Below are 24,953 nucleotides of genomic sequence, written 5' to 3' on the forward strand. Positions count from 1 at the left end.
TCAAATAGTTACATACCAAATTTCATTGTAATCAGCTCAGTAGTATTTGCGTAAAAGAGTAAAAACATCCATCCATCCATCCTCACAAACTTTGCATTTATAATATTAACAGGATAAAACTCAAATACTCATGAATTCTACATTTGAAGATATTTCGTTAACTACGTCTCATTAAATTTGCTTTTTAATCATCAACGAGGATTATTTTATGAAAGGCTGTTTTATACGCCAGCGCGATCGAGACTCGTTCAGAATTTATTATACTGCTCGAATTCAGATTTCAGAGCATGAATCATTATTGCAGCAGTGGCTCTGAGTTTCGATGCTTCAAAAAATATGATACGTTTTAATATTTTATGAATCCAGATGATGTCGATTTTGATTTATGAGACAGATTGAATATTTGTTATTATGAGTTTTATTTTGATAGGATCAAGCTTTTAGGATTATAAGTTGTTTCTAGCTATTATAAAATTATAACTATTTAAAAGCTATTACTCCAACCATACCATTAACATGTCTTTTATAATTGCGTATTTCGCTTTTAGTCCTGTGAGATGGACTGGGTATAAAACAAATAGCAACAAAGAAATAATTGCGCACTTTATTACAATTTTGACATAATTTATTTTGTTTCAGAGGCTCGGGTGGTGGTGGAATGTTCGGTGATGTCAATATATCAGCAATATTGGACTCTTTTAGTATAAGTTACGATAAAAGAGTAAGGCCCAATTATGGAGGTTAGTCATACACACACACACAAACACTGAACAAAAATACTAAATCACAAATTAACTCAAACAAATCCAACACTGAAGAATATTAAAACAATCCCGTAAATACTGAATTGGCATTTCGCGAAAGTTTCCTATCGTTTATATTTAAACTAAATAACGACTAAAATCATACTATTTGTCCTTAAAGTGGACACAACAAAGCAATTTAACTTGATAAACAATTTTCCCCTTGAAATAATATTTATTAAACTAGCTTTCCATCCGTAACTTCACGGGTATTTTACGCTGTCGTGCGATCGACGTTCCCCCTTTAAGTTTTCATTCCTAACACCCTTTTGTTTTATTTTCACAGTAAAATGTAACTTATGCCGTATAATATAAAGGTTTCAAATTTCTTAAATCAAACGTTGCAAACTGCAAAAACGTAACAGACAGACAACGGATAATGCAAGACGCCTATCAAAATGTATCAAACAAACATACTGCATTAAAATCTAACACGTCATTAACCCATTGCATATGATACTATTCATCAACATAAATAATTTAAGTATTTTTTACAACGCCGTGATCAAAACCGAACCAAAATTTTAGCGGTAGAATCTTCGTAGACTTAACAAGTTAGTACAATAGTATCTCTAGAGGGCTGCGGGCATTGCACTCTGTCCCTCCCACGATCGAAGCCGAATTAACCCGAGAGGACACGAACGTCCTACAGACGGGTGTAACGACACCCAACTTTCTAACTCCTACGTTTTACTGCGTTATCTCGATAGTAAAATCCTTGTTACGCTTCTCTACGAACATAATATTATTATAGTGAAATTTCTATGAAATAAAAAATATAAAATTGTATTAATATTCACTTAACATGAAATATAAACTACTGATATTCTAAAAATCTTTATCCGTAACTTACTAGTTATTACTTAAATAAAATCAATATAAACATACCTAACATAAAACATAAACTACAGAAAATAATATAGTAAACGTAAATTAACAGCATTAAAATTTAAATATCTTCTGACAGGAACATTTTTTTATAAGCTTCTTAAATGTATTTTCCTTGGTACTACAGTTTTGACTATAGAGAAGTTTCCAAATATGATTTTATTTCTATTCAGACACATTGACTAAATACATTGGTTTTAAATTAAAAAAATATACCTATATCTAAATGTTCATAATAATAATGAAAAGCACAATAAATCATACTTTAAACAAATAATTCAGCATCAATTAATATTGAGTTATGTCAGTATTAACTATAGGTAGGTGTTTCTAATCACATCATAAATTGAACGGCATCAATTACCTCTTGATTGCGGACGGGATTTTCTGGGCTTCATCGCCTGTCATGTTATTGTTTAGCAGCTTTAGTTAACAATTGGGTAGATCAACTACGTATATAAGCTGAGAAATGTATCGAAATTGCGCTCAAAATACTAGTTCAAACTCGCTAGTTTAAGACTTAAATAACGATCAGTGAACTTTTTTTTTAAATTAACAATTAAAAACTGTGTTGCATTTTTACACATATAAATGTTATTTTCGAAGTCAATACACGTGAAGTTAAGTTAAATCAGTATTGGTAAAGTTTTAAAGTATTTTATGAGATTTTACTTTTCGATTTTCTATGGATTCGGCTGTTATGAAATACGTTTGAAATGTAAAATGAAAAGCAATATTGACAAAATATCATAAATTGTAATCTTTCGTTTAGTACACTGTAGGCTGCTCATACAATTAACGTGTTGAGATATTGATATTTTTTTTAAAGGCACTACGCCCCACGGTTTGACCCGCTCCGCTCCTGTTGGTCTTAGCGTGATGATATATTATAGCCTTCCTCGGTAAATAGGCTATCTAAAACCGAAGTAATTTTTCAAACGGGCCAGTATTTCCTGAGATACAATAAATAGCGCGTTCAAAGAAACAAAAAAACATGCTCTTCAGATTTATAGGTAAATAAAGTACCTATAGATTTCAATAACAATTTTATCACAAAAACAGCCAACAAAGAGCTACCCACAAAACTGAAAACGTTCTCATTATGACGTCTATAATGATTACAAAATGACCATCATGTCCTTCCCAATTTATCGAATCATTCAGTCAATTACTGGATCACTGGATTTGTGACAGCTCAGCGACCTGCATTGTCAATTAGCCTTGTCTTGTTGGAAATGTTTCGGTGAGATAACACTAAACGGTCTATGTTAATTATTTGGTAAGGAGACAGGACATTATTGGAAAGTCATTTCTATTAGTAAAGTTCTTTTTAACACGCTTATATAAATTTCTCCTGTAAGTTTGTATGTAACGACTCCTTTTTTCGATTTTCTCTCACGTTAAACGAACAGACTTAATTCAAACTTTGTGCGCTTATCAAGGATCGGTATCTATATACAATTATTTTATGAGTTTTAACGTGCTTTTACTTTTTCTTAAAGAAGTGAACTTAATAAAATAACATTTCCACACGATCCGACAATTTCTAACAGCAATTAGACCTAATTGAAATGACCTTTCTAATAATTATATACGGCTTTCTTTCAGATTACTCATTGGAACAAGACTCTTTTCTTAATCTGCCTAATAGATAATTTATACACTTACTGACTATTAGTACTGAGTCAGTAGGTACATACATTGTACATAATATAGGCTCCCATAGAACATAACAAAAATAATAAATCTCGTATTATTAAGAAATCATCTGCTTTGTTAGCAAATAATATTATGTTGGAGACTTGATTCAAAGGTATTTTACTTATTTATAAAGTTAACGAAAATAGCTTTATTTGTGACCTATACCAGACAAAGAACGTCAATCATACTCGAAATTTCCGTAATATTTTCATAATTATTCCCTCGTTAAATTAACATAATATAATAAACACTGAAGGGTGATACGTCCAGTAATGCGGCTACGAGGGTTGTATTGTTCTTTAAATTAAACCTGAATGTACTGAAAATGAATAATAAATATGAGCAATAATTGCCAATTGCCATGTTTCATAATCCTATTGAATCTTTCGGCGTATAATTTGTTTTACCATTTATAATATTTTATCCTGGACGTGGAGTTGGATTAATTATTATCCGTTTTTGCCGGTATAGCTTACGAAAATTTAACACACTAGCGGTCCGCCCCGGCTTCGCTCGTGGTATATATTTACGTTTTCTCTCCATAAGAACCATGCTCGTACTTCAAGGAATATAATAAAAAAAAATATCGAAATCGGTCCACCCGTTCACGCGTAATGCCGTGACCAAGGAAAACGGGTTTTATTATTTTTGGTCATCATAACTTGTTTATTATATTAATTTGTTCTAAAAAATTAAAATAAGATTCACGTTAGTCTAGTAATACGTATTTTTTACTCTATATCTAGAGGATCCAGCTTGTAATTCCTATAGGCTATTGAAAATTTTGTAGGGTAAATAAAACTTTTTTAAAGATAATATGAAATAGTTAATACCGTTTTAATACTTTATAGCTAATAATTTATTATATAGGTACTCTATTCTCTATCATTTACTGATGAGGTATTTATGTTTTCGTTCTACCGTAATTAACTACTAAAAGAGCAAAATTATTATCTTTTCTCGAGTCTATCTATATTTTACTGAGTTGTAAAGTAAAATACGAGATTAAACAGTTTATAAAATATATATGTACTTGCTGAATTTTCACAAAACACAAAATTTTTCTGACGAAAGTATTAAAGAACAAAAAAACTGTCATGTTCGAAAAGTAGTAAAATACAGTTTACAGACAAAATTCAATTCAATTATTTAACTATCATTCCACATCCCACATATACGTCAGTCATAATAAAAATTATTCATCCAAACATTTTGTAAATTCCGTGAACTGAGTCAGAAAATCACGATAAAAATGTATCGTACAAATTGCAAAGAATAAAAACAGTTTGTCATTCAAATATTCGAATAAAAGCAGTATTTAATTTGTTTACAACGGTACCAAATATTTAATTTTGTCCCGATGAATATTGCGGTAGCGTTGGAACAATATTCAAAGGGTTTATACACACGTAGTTCCGTAATTAAATATTGGTTTTTCACAGAGGTTTTACTAACGGTACAGTGTTATTTTACAATTTTCTAGTATCGCATGTTTTCATGGATGTTTTTCAAAAGCTTTTGAGTACTTGCGACATGTTTTTGAATACCTAATTTATACGGAGATTTTAATTATTGTACTTACCTTTCATCCATTCTGAAAATGTCGACAAAAGCGCTAATAAAGTTTAGTAAAGATCAAATCAATCAATCAGAGTACATTAAAAATGTGTAGGTAATTATTACATTTTTTCATTTGGTTTAGCATGGGATACAATACAGCTGTCATGTTAATTATCACTATTAGAAAATAAATAAAATAAATAAAATAAATAAAATAAATAAATAAAAATCGTTTATTTGTTTCAAAACACAGTTTACAATCATTTTAGAATACACTAGTCCCCACACTAGGATCCCCTGTGTTGTGGGAAACTAGTCTCTTCCTATGTTACAGAAGTATTTTTTAGTTTCTAAAAATTAAAAGCTATACATTGCAGAGTAAGAAATATAACAAAAAACGAAAAACGAAAATAAGTTATTTAACAAACTCCAGTGTATGTGTGAGCGAGTGTGCGTGCATGTGAGTGTGTTTGTGTGTGTGCATGTTTATGTGTGTGTGTGTGTGTGAGTGTGTGTGTGTGTGTATGTGTGTTTTATTTTTCACTGACAAGCAATGCTTCAGTTTCACTATAATTTAAGTTAAGTAAAAGTTGTTCTAATCTCTTTTTAAAAATATATATAGATGCATTTATTATATTTACATTTAATCTTTTAATGAACTTATTGTAGAGGAAAGGGCCCCTATAACTATAAAAGCGTTTGACAAAATAGGTATTACATTTCGGAAGCGTGAAATTGACTCGTCTTGGGGCTCTTGATGTTGGTGCAAAGGTTTGCTTAGACATTTTGTGGAACTTTTGTGCGGTAGCCAGAATGTAAAGTTGACGGACTGACAGAACTTTTGTGTCGGCGTAGAGTGTAGATGTAGCATATCGAAAAGGTTTCTTGTAAGCAACTTTGAGTATTGCCCGTTGAGCGCGCTCAATTTTAAGCATAAGGGTGGAACCGCCGCCTCCCCAGACTGAAATGCAATAAGAAATAATGGATTCGCAGAGTGCTTTGTAAACTAATTTTATTGTATGGGCATCGGCAACTGAACGTAATTTTTTAAATATGTGTATAAGCTTTCTAATCCTAGAGCACAGTGTATTTATCTGAGGTTCCCAGGAAAGTTTGGAATCAATGATGACTCCCAGATATTTAATTTCATTAACTTCTACAATGGATGGACATAAACAAGAAGAAGAGTTTGTACACGAATGTATTTGAAGATTTAGCGACGTAGGTGGGACAGAGCGACTCGTTATACTGAAACTGATGAATTTAGTTTTGTCAATGTTCAAGGTTAAAAGGTTGTCCTGTAACCAAGAAGCGACAGTAAGAAGACCATTTTGAGCTACAGCTTTTACTTCGTTCCAAGAGTTAGAATAAAATACGAGAGCTGTGTCATCTGCAAAAGAGAACAAATTGGTATATGGAAGGGAAAGGGAGCAGAGATCGTTCATGTACAGTAAAAACAATGTAGGAGCGAGCACGCTGCCTTGAGGCAAGCCATATGGGATGTTCATTAGAGTGCTATGTTGATTATTTATGCATACTCTTTGGCGACGGTCAGTAAGGTAAGAAGTGAACCATTGCAGAGCGATGCCTCGAACTCCGTACAATTCCATCTTACGTAAAAGAATGGGCCGCGAGACAGTGTCGAAAGCTTTCGCCAGATCCAGGAATACCGCGATGCATTTCTGTCCTGAGTCTAACTTATTGCTAATGCAATCAACAAGGGAGGAAACAGCACCGTCAGTAGACCTGTTCTGGCGAAAGCCAAATTGGTTGCAAGCAAGTAGCGATTCTTTTTCCAGATAGGAAAGTAGCCTTTTATTTACGACTTTTTCCAGAATTTTGGATAGCGTCGGGAGAAGAGATATGGGTCGATAATTAGAGAACGTTAATTTGCAACCAGATTTATGAATTGGGATGACGTTTGCGATTTTCCAGTCATCTGGGAATGTACCCGTAGTAATACTGAGATTACATAAGTATGTAATCGGGGCAGCAAGGCAGGTTTTTGACATAATAATCATTTTACTTGGAATATTATCCCATCCACAGCTAGAAGAGGTTTTGAGGCTACTAATTAAATTGGCAATTTCAAGTTCGTCGGTCGGTGCTATGAAAAAAGATTTTGTAAAATTAGGTATAGATGTCTTAGCGGCAAGAAGATTCTCAGAGGTATTGAGTTTTTGTAATGTTTTATTTGCAAGATTTTTACCTATGTTAGTAAAGTATTCATTGGTTTTGCAAAGAGACTCGTCAATGGAGTCAGAACATTTTAATAAATCATCAGAATTAGAGTTGGGCGAGTTTAAACTACAGATATCTTTCATAGTCGACCATAAGCGCTTTGAATTGCCTTTATTTTTCTTTAAATTTTCACTATCATGGAAGTTTTTAAGATTTTGGAGAATATTATTACAATAATTACGATAACGTATGTATTTTTCTTGCAGTACGGCATCCTTAGGGCGCTTCCTAGCAATGTTGTGGAGACGATCTCTTCGTCTAACGCAACGGAGTAAACCGGGCGTAATCCATTGTTTTCTAATGGCCTTAGAATTTGGAATTGTACAACAGCTTGAATTGTTTTTAATCGCTGTGTGAAGTGGATTGACAAAAGCTGCCACTGCTTCGTTAATGTTGTCGATGCTGTACAAGAATTGCCAGTCAATATTTTGAATATCATTATGAAGATTATCGAAATTAATTTTTTTAGATTTCTGTGAAGGAGGGAATGGTTCAAAATTGTTGAGGGTAACACCCACTATAACAGCATCATGGTCGGATACTGCTGAAGGACAAACAGCGACACGGCAAGATAATTGGCTTTTGATTTGTGCATGGTCTAAACAGCTGTCGCCCCGTGTCGGCAGGTTATGGCCTGAGGTTATTCCATAGTAAGCCAAGAGATCAAGATATTTATGGACTCTGGAGTCTGAACAGGAATTCCTTATATCGATATTGAGATCCCCTACGATAAATATGGACTTATTTTGGTACGATAAGATCAAACGTTCCAGCGATATTAAAAAGTCGTCAATATTGTGAAATGACGGGGATCTGTATATTGATATAATAACAATGTTGCTATTCAAAACGGTAACCGTGCAGTTGGCATCAGTAAACGAAGGTTCGTGATTCTCAACTTGCAAGCTCGATTTAAAAAGTAGAACAATGCCATCACTTTTATTTAAGAATTTGTTTGATTTAAATAGAGAGTAGCCAGCCAGATTTAAATACGTAAATGATTCATCAATCCAACATTCAGTTAGGATTATGAAGTCAGGAGCAAGGAAAAATAAAGTAACATTTAAAAACATTAAAAGAAATGCAGTCTAACGACGTGAACGTTAACTTTATTTATGAAGGAATACCATTTCAAAAGTATCTCTAGAGAATTTCAGTCTAGACGTTTTCTTGAATATATTTTAGCTACTCGCATATACTTATTATGACTTTATAAATGTGACGTATTCAATAAATTTGTGAATAAAATATACTTTTCACTGTTTTAAAATAACTTTTTCTTACTCGACTTGACTTTTTAATGTTCGATTCAAATACTTTTTAAGCTCATACACATACAACCGAATTAAAAGATTCATTAGGTACGTTGATATCAATAAAATTAATACTAGGTATTTAGTAAACATATTATATTAGTTAGGAGTATTTCAAAACCGTCTTATGAAACCTAAGCCTTTAGCTCTCAATAACTACAAACTCAAGCTCTACTAATACTCTTCAAGCGTAGATTGAACAGGTACCTTTTAGGGACGCGCGTACCATCTTAGACCACATTCTCAGCTTAACATCAGGCGAGATTGTTGTCAAGCACTTCCCTATTCTCAATAAAAAAACCTCAAATTTCCCAATACACATGTCCATTCTTGGAAATAAATCTTCCAATCTTTACAAATAGCGTGAATAGGCACAATTTGACTTGGTAAATTAATTGTTCATTTGACGTATCGACACAGAATACTTAATAGTAGCTAGCGCTATCGATGCAGCCAGCTGGCGCCAGTTGAGTTGTAAACGGATTTAACTACGTTTTCTGCACTATCATTTTATTGGGCTACAAAGATAATAAATACGATGTGTTAGTAATTTATCGTTTGTTGTTAAATTGGGACCGCCTCCATGGTAGGTACAGTGGTTGACACGTGAGCGTTAACCGAGGGGGTCCTGGGTTCGATTTCCGGTGGAGACGAAGAAAAAAAATGTCTCGGTCAGGCAGGACACAGAAGGCTGATCACCTACTTGTCCCTAAAGAAAATCGATCAGTGAAACAGATGTACAATCGGCCCCTTACCCCGCGGGACTTCACTTTTTGTTAAATTGGGAAATTCGTTGTTAAAATGAGTTTAAGGGATTGTTTTTCTGAAGGTATTGATGAATGAGCTAAAAGGATATTTCCATATCTATATATATAATAAAACTAAGTCGATAAAATGTGCGTGCCGATAAAACTTAAAAAGGAGTCCCGACACGATAAAGGGACTTATGTGGTGTGATAGCCCTTTATCCCCCCTCGAACAAGAAAGTTCCCGTTTTAATCTAAAGGGCATGTTTTTAAAGATATAAGGGACTTTCCGACCCTTCAACTTGGAAATTAAGTGCAGTGGCGCCATCTGTTATCGAATATTTGAACTTCGGAGACTATATTACACTCCAATAGACATAGTGTGTAGTCTCCATAGTTGTGAGCCATTGTAGCATGTGTAGTAGTGGCGCGAAATTTAAAATTCCAATTTCAATAAAATCTTAAATTTAAATTTTGTGTATTTATACGTCATTATTTAACGTATATTTTGGAGTTAAAGCGACATAATTTTAGTTATCCAAATTAATTCTCAAAATATTAAAAAAATTAGGTTTTTAAATTTCGCGCCTTTACTACATACGCTACGCTAGAAAGTTCCCGTTTTAATCTAAGGGCGTGTTTCTAAAGATATAAGGAACTTTCCAACCCTACATAGTGGCGCCATCTGTTATCGAATATTTGAACTTCATTCAGGACAACGATTGTTTAGGTTGCATTTCCAAAAGCGTTGCGAGCAATTGTAGCATGTGTAGTAGTGACACGAAATTATTTTAAAATTCCAATTTCAATAAAGTCTTAAATTTAATTTGTTGCTATAATAAAGTTATTAAATTTTGTGTATTTGTACGTCATTAGCTAACTTATATTTTGGAGTTAAAGCGACATTTAGTTATCCAAATTAGTTCTCAAAACATTAAAAAATTTAGGTTTTAAAATTTCGCGCTTTTAGTACAAATGCTACCGCTATAGAACCTTTTATTATGGCGGACGATAGTGACCAGAATACTCTAGAAGGTGTGAGAGGGAAAATATTTTCAACTTTTGTCGAATATTCTAGAGCCTAGGCTCTCTGAATATATAAGAGCCCGGTGTCGCTCACCAGAGTTAGTTTAATTTGAACAGCGAAACGAGCGATTTCAAAACGAAAAGAAGAGAAGTTATCTGTGAGCCTTTATTTAGAAGTATCACGTGTGAGTATTTTTAATAGTGTGTTTAATTAACTCTCGATTTTGAAACGAAATAGAAAAAAGTTATTTGTGGGTTTTTTTCGTGAAATTTCCCTATAATATTAACAACATGTAACCCATCAAACCCAAAACAGCTATGGGACTCTTTCAAAAGGAGTATGAGTGATGATATATTGTACCAAGTCCGACAAGCTAATCCTGAACTGACTATAGAATTCAATGACGAGATCTTCAATGAAACACTCATTCGCTTAGAAGATAAATGTTTAGCAATAAATAATCAAGCCTAAGTAGAACTTGGAATGCCAGCACCACAAAGAAATGCTTTTAGTGTGCTAAACTACGAAATTATGAAGGAAAAAAGTTACAACATCAATGAACTACTTGAATACATTGCTCACAACTCTCAATGACAATAAAAAAAAAGTTTACGACGTTATAATGAGCCGGATAAATAACGATATTGGTGGAATTATTTACTTGGACGCACCAGGAGGCACCGGTAAAACGTTTCTCATAAATCTAATACTGGCGGAAATACGTGCTAAAAAACTCATCGCACTGGCACTAGCATCATCTGGCATTGCAGCCACACTTATGGAAGGAGGACGATCTGCCCATTCTGCCTTACAACTACCATTGAATATAGCCGAACAACAATTCCCGGTATGTAAAATTTCAGGAAAATCTGGACGTGGTAAATTCTAAACCAAGCTAAAATTTTCATCTGGGATGAATGCACCATGGCCCATAAAAAATTTATAGAAGCCATGGACAGAACATTACAAGAATTGCGAAAAAACTCTGAAATAATGGGAGGAGCTCTACTCATACTCTCAGGAGATTTTCGACAAACACTTCCAGTTATTCCCAAGACAACATCAGAAGACGATATCAATGCATGCTTGAAAAAATCACATCTCTGGCTACAAGTCCAAATACTGCAATTAACAAAAAACATGAGAGTTGAATTATCAAGAGATGAAACAACAGCACAATTTGCTAAAATACTTTTACAAATCGGCGAAGGTACATATCCTACTGACCAAACGACCGGCCTCATTGAACTTAACAGTGATTTCTGTAATATAGCCACTACTGAAGACGAACTAATCGACAAAATTTATCCAAATATTATTCAGAACTATACTAATGCAGAGTGGTTATTTCAAAGAGCAATTTTGGCCACTAAAAATAATATTGTTGACGATATCAATTTTAATATTCTGAAGAAAATACCTGATGAAGAGAAAATATATAAATCGATCGACACGATGGTATCTATTGAAGAAAGTGTCAACTTCCTCACTGAATTTCTAAACTCTTTACAAGTACCAGGAATGCCATTACACTGCCTTCGTCTGAAAATTGGAACTCCAATCATACTACTCAGAAATCTCAACTCCCCAAAATTATGTAATGGAACTAGAATGATCGTAAAACAGCTATCGAATAATATCATTGAAGCTGAACTTATTTCTGGAAAGACCAAAGGACAGACAGTATTTATACCTAGAATACCACTGATCTCTTCGGAATTGCCATTTCAATTTAAAAGACTGTAGTTTCCAATAAAATTAACCTTTAGTTTTACAATTAACAAAGCGCAAGGACAAACTTTAAAATATTGTGGCATTAACCTCAAAGAATCCTGCTTCTCTCACGGTCAGCTATATGTAGCTTGCTTCAAGAGTAGGAAATCCGAAAAATTTATGTATATATACTCCGGACAATAAAATGAAAAATGTTGTTTATAAACAAGTATTGTAAATAATGAGAAAACGTTTTCAATAAATTTTTTTTTTACTTTTTACGTCATAGTTTATTTTTTTTATTTCGACTCTACCACGTCATCTCATATCAACTCCCGGGCGAAGCCGGGTTTTTTAGCTAGTTGCAATAATAAAAATAGTTTTTAACGTCACCACCGTAAGTTACTCTCCCCCCAATTACAAACATAGTTTACCAGAAATTACCAGAAACTTTTTAAACATCACAATTAGTTGTTTTATTAATGCCATATCTTTACAATCGATCCAGAGACTTGATATTAGGACATTTTATTAGTAGGCAGTGAAACGATTAAAAATCTCAATTCTGTTAATAAATTGCCCTTTTTTAATATAATATTATATTGGAATATGAAAGTTTTAATACGAATGATGAATATATTATTGCAATTTGGTAATCAGTTTTGTTTGCGGTATACCCGATACTTAATGCGGCTTGTGGTTTGCTGATTGGCTTGTAATAATTGAATCAATGCGATAATTATTTCATATTTAACTACAGGAATGTTCAGTAAAATGGCAAATATACATTTTATTCAGTTAAAATTTGTCCTTGCAACGTTATAGGTGGAAATTAAACACAAAATTAAACTTATAAAAATCTTCGACTCTACTAATTTTCTGTCTTGAAAAGGACAAAACGATGGATATAATATTATTTATTAGGACAAGTTGTATAATTTTTAACAGAATGTAAAATCACGAATAAAATGCAAATTTTGACCTGTCCAATCACATCAAACATAACAATTGACAATACTAAAATAAACATAAATGACATAGGTATGGCATATTTTGTAAAAATTAAACCAACACTACGTTATCTGCATCACAGTATTACAGCTGTTTAAAAGTGTCCATTTATTTTAGAACAAATACAAACAAAGTACATAAAGTTTAAAAGGTTAACTATTAGAATTCCTCAGTAGTTTATCTTAGTAAGAGTATCTTCCGAGCCGTTGATAAATAAGGGGACGGTGCGGCGCGGTGCTTCGAAAGTACTTCACAAAGTTTCACTTAAGGCACGGGACAGACACAAGCGGCGCGACGCGCATCGGGCGCACTGCCGGCGCGCATCGGGTGCGGTATTGGCTATTTCCAAAGTTCTTTCATACAAAATTGAAAATGTAGAAGAAGGACGTGGTGCAAAACAGGTTGAAGAGGTGCGCTTATGGCACGCCCGCGCCCGCGCCGCTTGTGTTTGACCCGCGCCTTACTCAATCTTACCTCGGATAAAATGCTCTGAAAATGGTCATAGTAAAAATTCTCCGTAGCTCCGTTCTTAATAGAAAGGAATTAAAATGGACATGCAATTTTAACTGTATTTTCTAAGACACATTAGCGTTAGATCGCGGGTCGGAAACTTTGCAGTTTTCTTGGAACGATTAGTTTGGAAGGTAATCTATTTTCTCTTTAAGTTCAAATTTCTTGGATAATTTTTTGCTAATCACATTATGAAACTTTGAAGCTAATATCTATTCTTGATTGGGACCATATAATTTTTTAAGTTACGTATAAAACTTCAGCATTATAGTATGTTTGTCCTTTTACTGATGCGTTTCTATGGAATACAATGACGCAAATTGAAATAATTTTTATAACAGGATACAAATAATATCATTATAAATCACAGATGATCACAGAACATTAAAAACAAATAGAAGTGCTATAATGTCATAATTACTATTAAAACCAGTGTCGCCAAACCCACACATTTAAACCGAAAGTTATACAGTATACTACAAGTAATCTATGCCTTTGATTGGACAGCTTAATTTGAGTAAAAACTGACTTAGGTTATAAATTCAGCATTTCAATATGTACCCTAACGCAGTAACGCACCATTTATGGTTTATTTTAGTATAACATCCCTAGGTATATTAGCTGTTTTGTTTCTCATTGCACAGAAATTCCAAATTCGAAAACATCCAGCTACTCCAAAACAGAGAGCGTTAGTTTTCGATAGATATAACTTTGAACCTCAACACATAGAGATTAGGTTGAAATTTGTGCCACTCAACATTAATGACTTGATACTTGATATTTATCTGATGCTATGCCCTGAGGGATGTCAGCCTTGTTATCGATAATTCACAAATAAATATTTTTTGTGTATTTTTTTTTCTTTCTATTATATGAGTATAGTATAATGTGTCACATTTTGGAGTATGTTTATTACTACTAGTTACGTCTTTTTATATTAAGTATTATTATTAAATAAAAAACGGAATAGAATAGTATTAATCTATATTTACAAAATACAAACAGAAAATATGCATTATTTTAAATCTTGGAACTGCCGTAGGTTTGCTGTATCGGTGGCCTTTGTTAGACCGCTTAGTGCTGTTCGGCATCCAGTTAACTCGTCACGTTGCATTTATCCATTTCTCTTTTAAATTAGCCTCTTTGGGAAATCTATAAATAAATTTGACAAATGAAAGCTAAGGAAAAATAAAATAAAATTTAATATTTATAATGTTTGTCTTTTCTAAAGTATCGATACTGTCGATATGCGCCACAAGCATCACTAAAGCGACATTCGTTTGTTTATTGCAATAATATTCCAGAAAGTCTTGTTTGCTGTTCAATCTATAATAGTACTAATTTCTTACGGATTAAGGTTCATTTTGACTAGATATTTGTATACAATTTTGACAAATTACAAGCGAAGTTATAACATAAAATATTATATGTAAAATAAATAAAAATAAGACTTACCGATGGTATGAAATGCCACAGGACGTGTTGTTCGGTATTAGAGTGCAAAAATGATAGCAGACGAAATAATATTGCTGATATTATTTCGTCTGCTATCATTTTTGCACTCTAAAACCGAACAACACGTCCTAATTAATGAATAAATATGGAAAAAAGGTATGACAGCTGACAACCGACTCGAATATTTTTCTGCGCACAACTGAGAGCAAGTTAGGTGATCTTACCTTACAAGTGACACGTGGGCCACGCCCACATCACACTTCTATATAGATAGAAATTAACAAATTACAATAAACAATTTCCAATAATAAAATAATGAAATACGCTTACAAACCTTCCATCGTTTTTGGTAACGTAAGTTGAAACTGCCAAAATATACCCTGTCTTTTCATTGCAAAGTGACAAACCAAAGTCCTCTCAAAACTTTTCCTTTAAGTACAGTGAGCAATAGAATTAATCGTTCATAGAAATTTAATAAGCGCCATCCACCGCCAGTTTTGGACGGTGAAACTTTTAACAATGGTAAGCTAAAATGGAGGGCATTTACACAACTAGTGAAAGTACAAACTATGTAAAAGCATAGGTACACTATAATGGGGCCCCCAGTCTAATGGGGCCCCAGTCTTAAGGGGCCCCCTACGTGTGTGCATCAAAATAGGATTAAAAATGAATACTCACGTCGACAAAGATTAGTATATTTCAGATGTGTATAAGTTAATTGAGCCCTAACTATTTTTTCTACGGGGCCTCCGTAGCTACGTCACTGAAACTAAGTTACAGTTACAGTATAACAGTTCTCTCATATTTGTATTTAAAGTCTAATAAAGTGTACATAGTTATAGCAATGGGCGTACAAAATATAATGCAGACTCACAAATAAAGGAAAAAGTAATGCTCTTTGTTTCATTGAGACAATACTATTCTGTCTGAGTTTGATGTTCGATTTTATTTGATGTTAATATTCATGCAAATTTTACTTCTTAGTTGCCTTTGTCCTTATGCTAATGATTGAGTTGTATAATGTAGGTATTCTATGACTCAGCTCTTGTTCAAAATGTCCAATATGTTAAATTATCCATACTAATATTATAAATGCGAAAGTAACTCTGTCTGTCTGTCTGTTACTCAATCACGCCTAAACTACTGAACCAATTTGCATGAAATTTGGTATGGAGATATTTTGATACCCGAGAAAGGACATAGGCTACCTTTTATTGCGAAATATGTACCACGGGCGAAGCCGGGGCGGACCTCTAGTCTTATATATAAAAATGAATCGCAAAATGTGTTGGTAAGCGCATAACTCGAGAACGGCTGAACCGATTTCGATAATTCTTTTTTTATTATATTCCTTGAAGTACGAGGATGGTTCTTATGTAGAGAAAACGTAAATATTATGTACCACGGGCGAAGCCGGGGCGGACCGCTAGTATATATATAAAAATGTGAACCAAAACACAAAAACAGGAAAAAAGATAATTCTTGTCAGTCCATCACCAAAATAGGAAAAACCTAGAGAAAATAACAAAGTCATTCTAAAAAAAAACTCTACGCTAGTGTATAGTCGATTAAAAATAATTACACAAACTTTTTTTTTCAAACACTAAGATAATCATTTAAACTGTAACTCAAACAGACACTAAAATAATAATAAAACTAATGACCAATTTCTTAACCAACCAGACTTTCATAACCAAGTAACAAACTATCAAGATGAAATGCCTACAATTTTCCCAATAAACACGCCCAAAACACGTATATACTCGTATTTACTCAGGTATATTTACGTTAGGCGGTTCAGAATTAATTGGGTCACTGCAATAGTTACCTATAGGCTCAGAATATTACAGAGTTATCTGTGACTAAATTTGTCAGCTCTCGTGTTTCGTGTAAGTTATATTAATTTCTAATCTAATGGTGAAACTTTAATATATTCCTAACTTAATTCATAACATTTTTAAATTACTATTGTATGATTATATAATATTACGAGTATTAACTTGTATAAAATAGATATAAAAGGTAACAATATATTATAATTTATCCAAATAGACTACAAATTGAGTCAAATTCTTGTATTTCCCACATAAACTCCTCATGAAGTTAGTTCCCGCTGAAAATAGGATTGAATTAATTCGTGGAAATCCAATTACCAAAATTAAGCCAATGTATCAATTATTGAAATCCACAACAGCGGCAATTAATTATTAAATGTTACGCTCATTGGAAATTAATCCGATTGTATTAATTTACACCCTTAATTATTTCATATTCGATGTAACCTAAACTTATTAAAATACCCAATGAAGGTCGATTATTATCAACAGTTAAAACCTTTCACAATAGAATAGCCAATGTAAATAAAGCAGAGATATATTGTAGTCATAGATAACAAGATACAGCGCTAGGTATTAAATATTGAACGTCGAGCTTTAGAGCGAGAGCCTGTGTAACGAGGAACGATTCATCGATAAAGCGCAAGTGTGAAAGAGACAGCTCCATGCAGTCGATCTTGTTATATTATGTACTCCGCCTGAAGCTCGCTATGTAATATTTAGTGCCCAGTTCTGTTAACATTATGTATTATGAACTGCAAGCTCTGCCCACAATAACAGGAAAGAGGCGTATGTATTTATACTATATGTATATTATGTAGTGTTTCTGATAAAATGATTCGTAAAACATGAATATAACGCTTGGAAAGGTGGGAATTCACGTCGCACCTTCAATATTGTTTATTTTAAGTTATGTACAGGTTATATTTCCTCTCTCTGGTATATTCCAGTGCATTTTAAGATAGAATTGCAGTGATTAGGTGAAAACCTTATGAAAATGTACTGAAAAGGACCTGAATCGACGTAACAAAGGGACGAACAAGTTTATAAGGTTGTGTCGAATTCAATGGTGGGCTCAATAGTCTAAGTAAAAGCAATATTTTCCTTACTTCTACTAATAATAGCTTACATCTTTCATCGCATATATAGGCTAATATCACAATTAAAAATACAGTTTGAATAAACTTGATGTAAAAATAGCCAAATTGAGAGCATAATTATTTATAAATCTGCCAGAGCTGTAATTATTTGAATGACTACTTGTTAAATCAGATTATATCAAAGATAATGAAATAAGATTATATAATGTATTATAAAACAATAAAAAAAATATTTTTTATAATATTTGTGATATGAGATTATCAGTAAAACAGTATCCATTAAATTAAAACGTTTTGCTCCTTTGCTGGCAAATGCATGTGGGTATAACCGAGAACGTTGCCAAATTTTTAATCGATATAGTCGCTTATATAATACTGTATGACCTCAAACAAGTTAGCCGTGATGGTAGTTTTAAACGGTACCTAGAAAAGTTCTAAAATATATTCGTTCAGGATAAAAACTTTCTTTAAGATAAATTAAATTGTTACGTCAAAGAAAATGTTTTTACAGCATTTCATTTTACATTTCAAAATGATACGTTTAATTATTACGCTACATAAATGTTTTAACACTTGAACGTAATAATATCTATGTTCGTAAAATAAATTGAAGTTGAGTGCTCACCTTCAAATTTCACGCATCAAAAAATTTCCACTTAAGCCTACCCTTTTCTTCTTATAACAAAAGATAAGCTCACCCTCGCTCCATGATAAAAATATATAACGGAGATTTTTCAAATTGTTATTTTTATCCATTCTACATCTACAAGCGCGTTTTGTTTTACGGCTACTAAATTTATCTACGATCGGGTTATAATTCTGAAAATGAATACAATACTTTAAAAAATAAAACTTGCCTGTGCGAGATAAAAAAAAACTATCATACACATGTTATATCGTTTTCAGGACCACCCGTGGAAGTGGGGGTTACCATGTACGTGCTCTCCATCAGCTCTCTCTCTGAAGTGAAAATGGTACCTTGTTTTCAAAGCAATAAAGACACAATGCATTAGTAAATCACCAGCATTACCGTTCATCGTAGCACCCGTGTCCACGGTTCGATTGCGATCGCGCACGATGATCGTAACCACGGTTACCGTTACATCGTGCCCGTTTATCCGCACGCACCCCGCGCCTTTCGTTGCTCAGGCGATGGGCACGTCTCAGACCTTTGGTTTGGTTTTCACGGCGCGAGGAGCGAGCGACACTTACCATTGGGCTTGATTGCAGGTCCGCCAGTGGAGGTGGGCGTCACCATGTATGTGCTCTCTATCAGCTCCGTCTCCGAAGTGCTCATGGTACTCGTCCCTGTCAGCTCACGCTTGTCTCGGTCGTTCAGCCGCGCTGAGCGACCGAGCAGCCCTAGACACGAGGCTGCGAGCATGTCTACGTTTTGTCCAGCAAAACGCCCTTGTCCGCCAATTTGCTTTCTTATCATGATCAACATTGGAATATTGAAACCATGATAAGAAAAGCAATCTGTGTATACCTAAATTGTCTAATTGTGTATAGCAGTTCTCGTAACTCCAACGAAGTCGCTTAGCATGATGACATTTCTTAGTAACCTGTGGCGAAGTTCCTAAACGTCCCTGGCTTTTGCAATGTATTTTAACAATAACCGCTTGAACTTGATCACAGGGAGTCTCAGAAATCTTCAATTGCAAATGCATTTTTGATAATTTTGTTACGTAATACTTCACACTGCGTGGACTTGCGACGACTGTGCAGTTTTATTTGTCAGACATTTCGTAGTTGGTTGTGATTGTATCTGTGGTACTTGTATCTACTGGAATACTGCCAACGTAATCGTAACTTTTCACGCTCTCCAGTAAATTGGGGCACCGGTATTTCACGTCTTTAGAGCTCTAGTTTCCTTTCGATTGCTTATTTATTCCTTTATGTATATAGTAGCCACTGTCGCGGACAGGAGAACCTTTCCAAAGTACTTAATTTTGACAGAAAAGTGGAAACCAAATCAAAAATATAAGGTCACATTGAACGTGGCTGAATTGCAAAGGATTAATTGCGTGATGAGCATCAAAGATAACAAAGAATCATAATGTTATTTTTCCTTTCAATTTAAATGAAATAAATGGGCTTGTACGCTTCAGTTTAAAAACTGCTTTATCGAGCCGTGGGTGCCAGCTTGCGCCAACACCCACTAAATACATTGTCGTCCCAACCAATAAGAAGCCACTTGTCCATTTGTAGACCACACTTATTTCACTACCTAACTTAAACACTCCACACACTTCCGCATAGCTTTTCTTCACTTCACTGCACAAATGTTTGATCGGTAATTAGTTTGTATATTTGTTGTAAATGTTTTACGTGTGAAAATCGCAGCCTTCACAATACAGCATGCAAGTGTTAGATGTTATTCATAGTAACATTATTTATGGCATAAATTACACAGGTTTGGAAACATTCTCAGTACCTGTGAAATTTATTTTGTGAATATTGAAGATAGTGAGTTTATCCTTTGTATATCTTCAAATTTTTTAATGATTGTAGGACTTCACGCTGGATTTCTACTTCAGACAATTTTGGACGGACCCGAGGTTGGCATATAAGAAGAGGCCAGGGGTAGAAACATTGTCAGTCGGCTCGGAATTTATAAAAAATATCTGGGTGCCAGATACATTTTTTGTCAACGAAAAGCAATCGTACTTTCATATAGCAACTACTAGTAACGAATTTATACGCATTCATTATTCGGGATCTATCACGAGGAGTATCAGGTAGTTACTGAGGTTCAAGAGGCCTTTATAATTCATATGTTGATTCTTTCTTTTTATTTTTTAATGCCACACATTGGCCCAAAAACATGCACAATGATAATAAAAGAACTGGTGTTAAGTATATTTAATTATTGTATTTAAAACCAATTACAGATTGACAATTACAGCATCCTGCCCAATGAACCTTCAATACTTTCCGATGGATCGGCAATTGTGTCATATCGAAATAGAGAGTTGTAAGTATCTTGAAATTTGTTAAGATATCATTAATTGTATAATTAATAACGTTACTGTTACTGTTCATGATTGTAATTTACGAAATCTGTATATTAATTGAATTTAATATAAGCCACGGAACTATAGATGAGTTATAATTTATTGTATCCCTGCAAATATAAATATATATATTCAACTCACGCTTCATATGATATATATCGTAAAATATTAATGTTACCTTTCCCTTATAAAAGCATCGGCATTTCCGATGCGTAAATATTACGAGTAAAATTTATGATGATAGAAAAATAGGCAATTTATATTTTAACTACATCCGTGTGCTCACCAAAGGCAACCATTTAATTCTTAACACAGTGCAATTTTCACTAGGCTTCCCAATATTGTGTTGTGACCACTTTCTTGTATCACAGATGTTATTCAGGGTATCTCCTGTGAGCACAAGCGTAATAACGACGACACGTGCTGTGATTCCCTCGTGTTATCATTATTTTGGAGTCTCCTTCTCGCATACAGCACCCGCAGAAGGCAGACACGTAAATAGTAAGCCTGTGTCCTCACGAGCATATGCTAAACTGATTTTGAGACATCGACGCTGCGATTGCTGAGCGGGCCGAAGGAGGCGGGGTCAGCAGTCTGCTCAACCACCGAGAGCCGTGCCGCAGACACTACTGCACGCACCACAGTACTATACCACACAGTACTAGGCAACCCCGCACCCAAGAATTGCCACTCATTCCTCGCACCACGCGCTACCAAACTCTACTAGCACAATCTTTCTTGCCAGCACTTGCATGATGTATCTTGCTTCACATTACTATGTTACTTTTTCATATATTTTATAAGTACATGTACAATTAGAAATAGATGTTTACCTTATTTCACGCAGTAGATAAATCCTTATAGATTTATATTTTTCTATCATCCCCACCAAGCCGACTCGAGTTACTGAACTCGGCTCTGCTCGGTTGTCTAAACGCGGGTCCCATCGTCAACGGCTGCGTGTGGGATGCGCGATGCTCCACAGCGTAAGTGATAGCGTTTTGTGTGTTTGGCATGTCTCCGGAGTCGGATACACAATGAGAGACATTCGGTACCATTGGAAAGACGGCTTGGCGAGCGTCGGCATGAGTAATGAAGTTCAGCTACCGCAGTTCCGGGTCCTCGGGCACCGACAGCGGGCAACTGTTGTTACGTTGACCACAGGTAAACTATTTAGCATCAATCGCTATCCTTTGCATTATCCATCCATAATCCGCTATCGACCCCGTCTCCCTCAGCCCGTGCGCAGATACCGTGGCACTCGCACAATTATACATGACACGACAATCGCACGATAAGACGCGAAATCGAGCTCGAGAATCCCTGCCTTTGCCCCGACCGAATGACGACTCGTGTAGCAAAACCCATTGAAATGGGTCTGGGGTTATTTCATTTATCTATGTGCTGCGCACAGTCGGCTACACCATGCGAGACATCCGTTACAAATGGAATGAGGGGCCCAATTCAGTGGGCGTCTCCAGCGAGGTGTCTCTCCCGCAGTTCAAGGTGCTTGGTCATCGACAACGCGCTATGGAAATCTCCCTTACGACAGGTACTTTACTTGGGGAAAAAATGGACTAAGAGACGAACAAAATCATTACGTAACATGAAACACTGGGCATAAAAACCACGAAACTGTTCACGTCCTGCTTTTGTATTTTTGCACTAGCAACACTGAGTGATGTCTTTAGTGTCACAGTGTATAATATATATTAAAGATAAATAAATTAAGTTATTATTAAAATACCTCATAAGTTTAATGATAGTTTATGTTTATGACAACTATTATGATAGAGAGTCATGACTTATATTTGACATACATCTAAGCATTCATTGAAGACTTACATCTTTGTTACAACATTTTTTGCAGGAAATTATTCAAGACTGGCATGTGAGATCCAATTTGTGCGTTCAATGGGATATTATTTAATTCAAATTTACATTCCATCGGGTCTCATTGTAATCATATCATGGGTTTCATTTTGGTTGAATCGCAACGCGACCCCTGCACGTGTAGCATTAGGTGTAACTACGGTGTTGACGATGACAACTCTTATGTCCTCGACAAATGCAGCTTTACCAAAGATTTCATATGTTAAATCCATTGATGTGTACCTGGGCACCTGCTTCGTTATGGTCTTCGCCAGTTTATTAGGTAATTATGATTTGTCATTTATGCAAAGCGACATTTGATTTTTAGTGTATAAGGCCTGGCTATTGCAATGGCGACTAACTAACGTGCTACAGGGTATAATGCTCGACAAAGAAAAGTAAGAGTGTTCTCCGTCTTTTCAGAATATGCTACGGTGGGATATATGGCTAAGAGAATACAGATGAGAAAGCAAAGATTTATGACAATCCAAAAAATTGCTTCTGAGAAGAAAATGCCAGTAGATTGTCCGCCTGTCGATGCGCATACACTTTCTAAAATGAATACAATTGGTAGATGTCCACCTGGACGACCATCGGTAATAAATTAATATGCCCTAATTGTTGTTTAAAAAAATACGCTTTATTTGTATTGTATCTACTTATTCATCCAATATAATTTTAGGAAGTACGATTTAAAGTCCACGATCCCAAGGTGCATTCAAAAGGTGGTATTTTAGAAAACACAATCAACGGTGGAAGAAATTCTGAGGACGATCCTTCGGCGCAGCCTCCACAGCTGATACAGCCTGGAAAGGTAATAAATTTTGTAACGGGTTTTTTTTTTAATTTCTAACATGTGCTTGCGTATTTTGCGTTCTATGCAGTTATGCGAATGTACGAATATATGTCCCCTGAATGCAAAGTGAATATTGTTTTAAGACTGGGTATAATAAGATTGATACTATTGTAATCTTTATCAGTGTTGATGCGTGTGTATTGATAGAATAATGTTATAGATCTTGTTCCTTTTAATGTCATAGACGGTAGCATTGTATTGTTGCAGGATATCAGCAAGTTACTCGGAATGACGCCCTCAGACATCGACAAATACTCGCGCATCGTGTTCCCGGTGTGTTTCGTCTGCTTCAATCTTATGTATTGGATCATTTACCTTCACGTATCTGACGTCGTGGCTGACGATCTGGTTCTTCTGGAAGAAGATAAATAGAGGGATCTCAAAGTACCACTTATTTTTCCACTCATTATAATAAATAATAATTTGAAACGCGAAACGCTCAGACTTATCAGCGATTAAGTAGAATATTCGGTAGTTGTTTAACATTAAAACGAAAATGAATTTGTAGACATAAACGCGTTTAGCTTAGATGCTAGAATATCGCTAAAAATGTATTTGTATATACTAAAAGACTTGATCGATACGAGTAGTAAAGAATAGTTCTAACAATAAGAATTAGTCGTTCTCTTGTAAAGTCTGAAGAATAAGCGACTGAATAGACGTGTCTGGTTTTGTTTTTTAGTTGGAGAAGAAATTTACGTTTGGACAGCAATTTATGATATTGGTTTTAGTATGATATAAAAGGAAGCAAAGGTTTGAATTTTGTATGGATTTATAATTGGTTTCAAATTATTATTACGTGGCAAAATGAGTGGACGTACTTGTTTTCCGCTTTGGAAATTATTCTAATGCTCAAACTTTCTGCTTGAAAACTCATTAGTTTATTAAATGTGTTAAACATAAAAAAAATGTTTATTGTTTGCAAGTTGTATCCATGTTATGATGTTAGATTTTTATTTTAAATGTAGTGGCAAATACCATCTTGTTTATATTTATAGATTTAATTTTACTGTCATAGCTTTATATGGTAATGTGGATCTATAGTTCATGTTTAATTGACTAAATATTTCAGCTTTAAATATTTATATGCATGTAAATTCTTAAATTTTAGGTTTCAAAATATCATTAGGGCTTAAATTATTGTTATATTGAATTTTGTAGAATTATTGTGAAATGAGTAGATGTACTATAAGTATGCTGTATTTTAAAAAGGCATTTTATTGCACGCCTCATAAGCGAAGCGTTGAGGTGGGTACTACTGTCACTTCGCGCAAAACATCTGATTTTTCAAACTTAAAATGTCTT

General features: G+C 34.4%; 2 protein-coding genes across 2 annotated transcripts in view; one reads left to right on the forward strand and one right to left on the reverse strand.

Moving 5' to 3' along the window:
- The first annotated feature begins 516 nt into the window (after positions 1 to 516).
- Positions 517 to 24,455, forward strand: LOC149491107 (gamma-aminobutyric acid receptor subunit beta-like). Its single transcript, XM_089700118.1, has 11 exons — positions 517 to 566; positions 640 to 740; positions 18,810 to 18,877; positions 20,418 to 20,644; positions 20,798 to 20,880; positions 21,947 to 22,084; positions 22,335 to 22,472; positions 22,791 to 23,075; positions 23,216 to 23,388; positions 23,475 to 23,606; positions 23,856 to 24,455. The coding sequence occupies exons 1-11, from the start codon at positions 517 to 519 to the stop codon at positions 24,018 to 24,020; spliced, it is 1,560 nt and encodes a 519-aa protein (XP_089556244.1). The 3' UTR covers positions 24,021 to 24,455.
- Positions 23,484 to 24,953, reverse strand: part of LOC149491108 (UDP-N-acetylglucosamine--peptide N-acetylglucosaminyltransferase 110 kDa subunit-like) — a 31,543-nt gene continuing 30,073 nt past the window's right edge. Inside the window, exons 8-9 of the transcript XR_016316505.1 lie at positions 23,964 to 24,002; positions 23,484 to 23,598 (exon numbers count right to left, since the gene is read on the reverse strand). The gene's annotated coding sequence lies outside the window, so the exon portion shown is untranslated. The remainder of the gene's footprint in view (positions 23,599 to 23,963; positions 24,003 to 24,953) is intronic.

The sequence above is a fragment of the Colias philodice genome, chromosome 1, assembly GCF_061535455.1.
Source record: "Colias philodice isolate Cphi_HAF_F1 chromosome 1, ilColPhil1 Martin Lab GWU primary, whole genome shotgun sequence".
In the NCBI taxonomy this organism is placed as follows: Eukaryota; Metazoa; Arthropoda; class Insecta; order Lepidoptera; family Pieridae; genus Colias; species Colias philodice.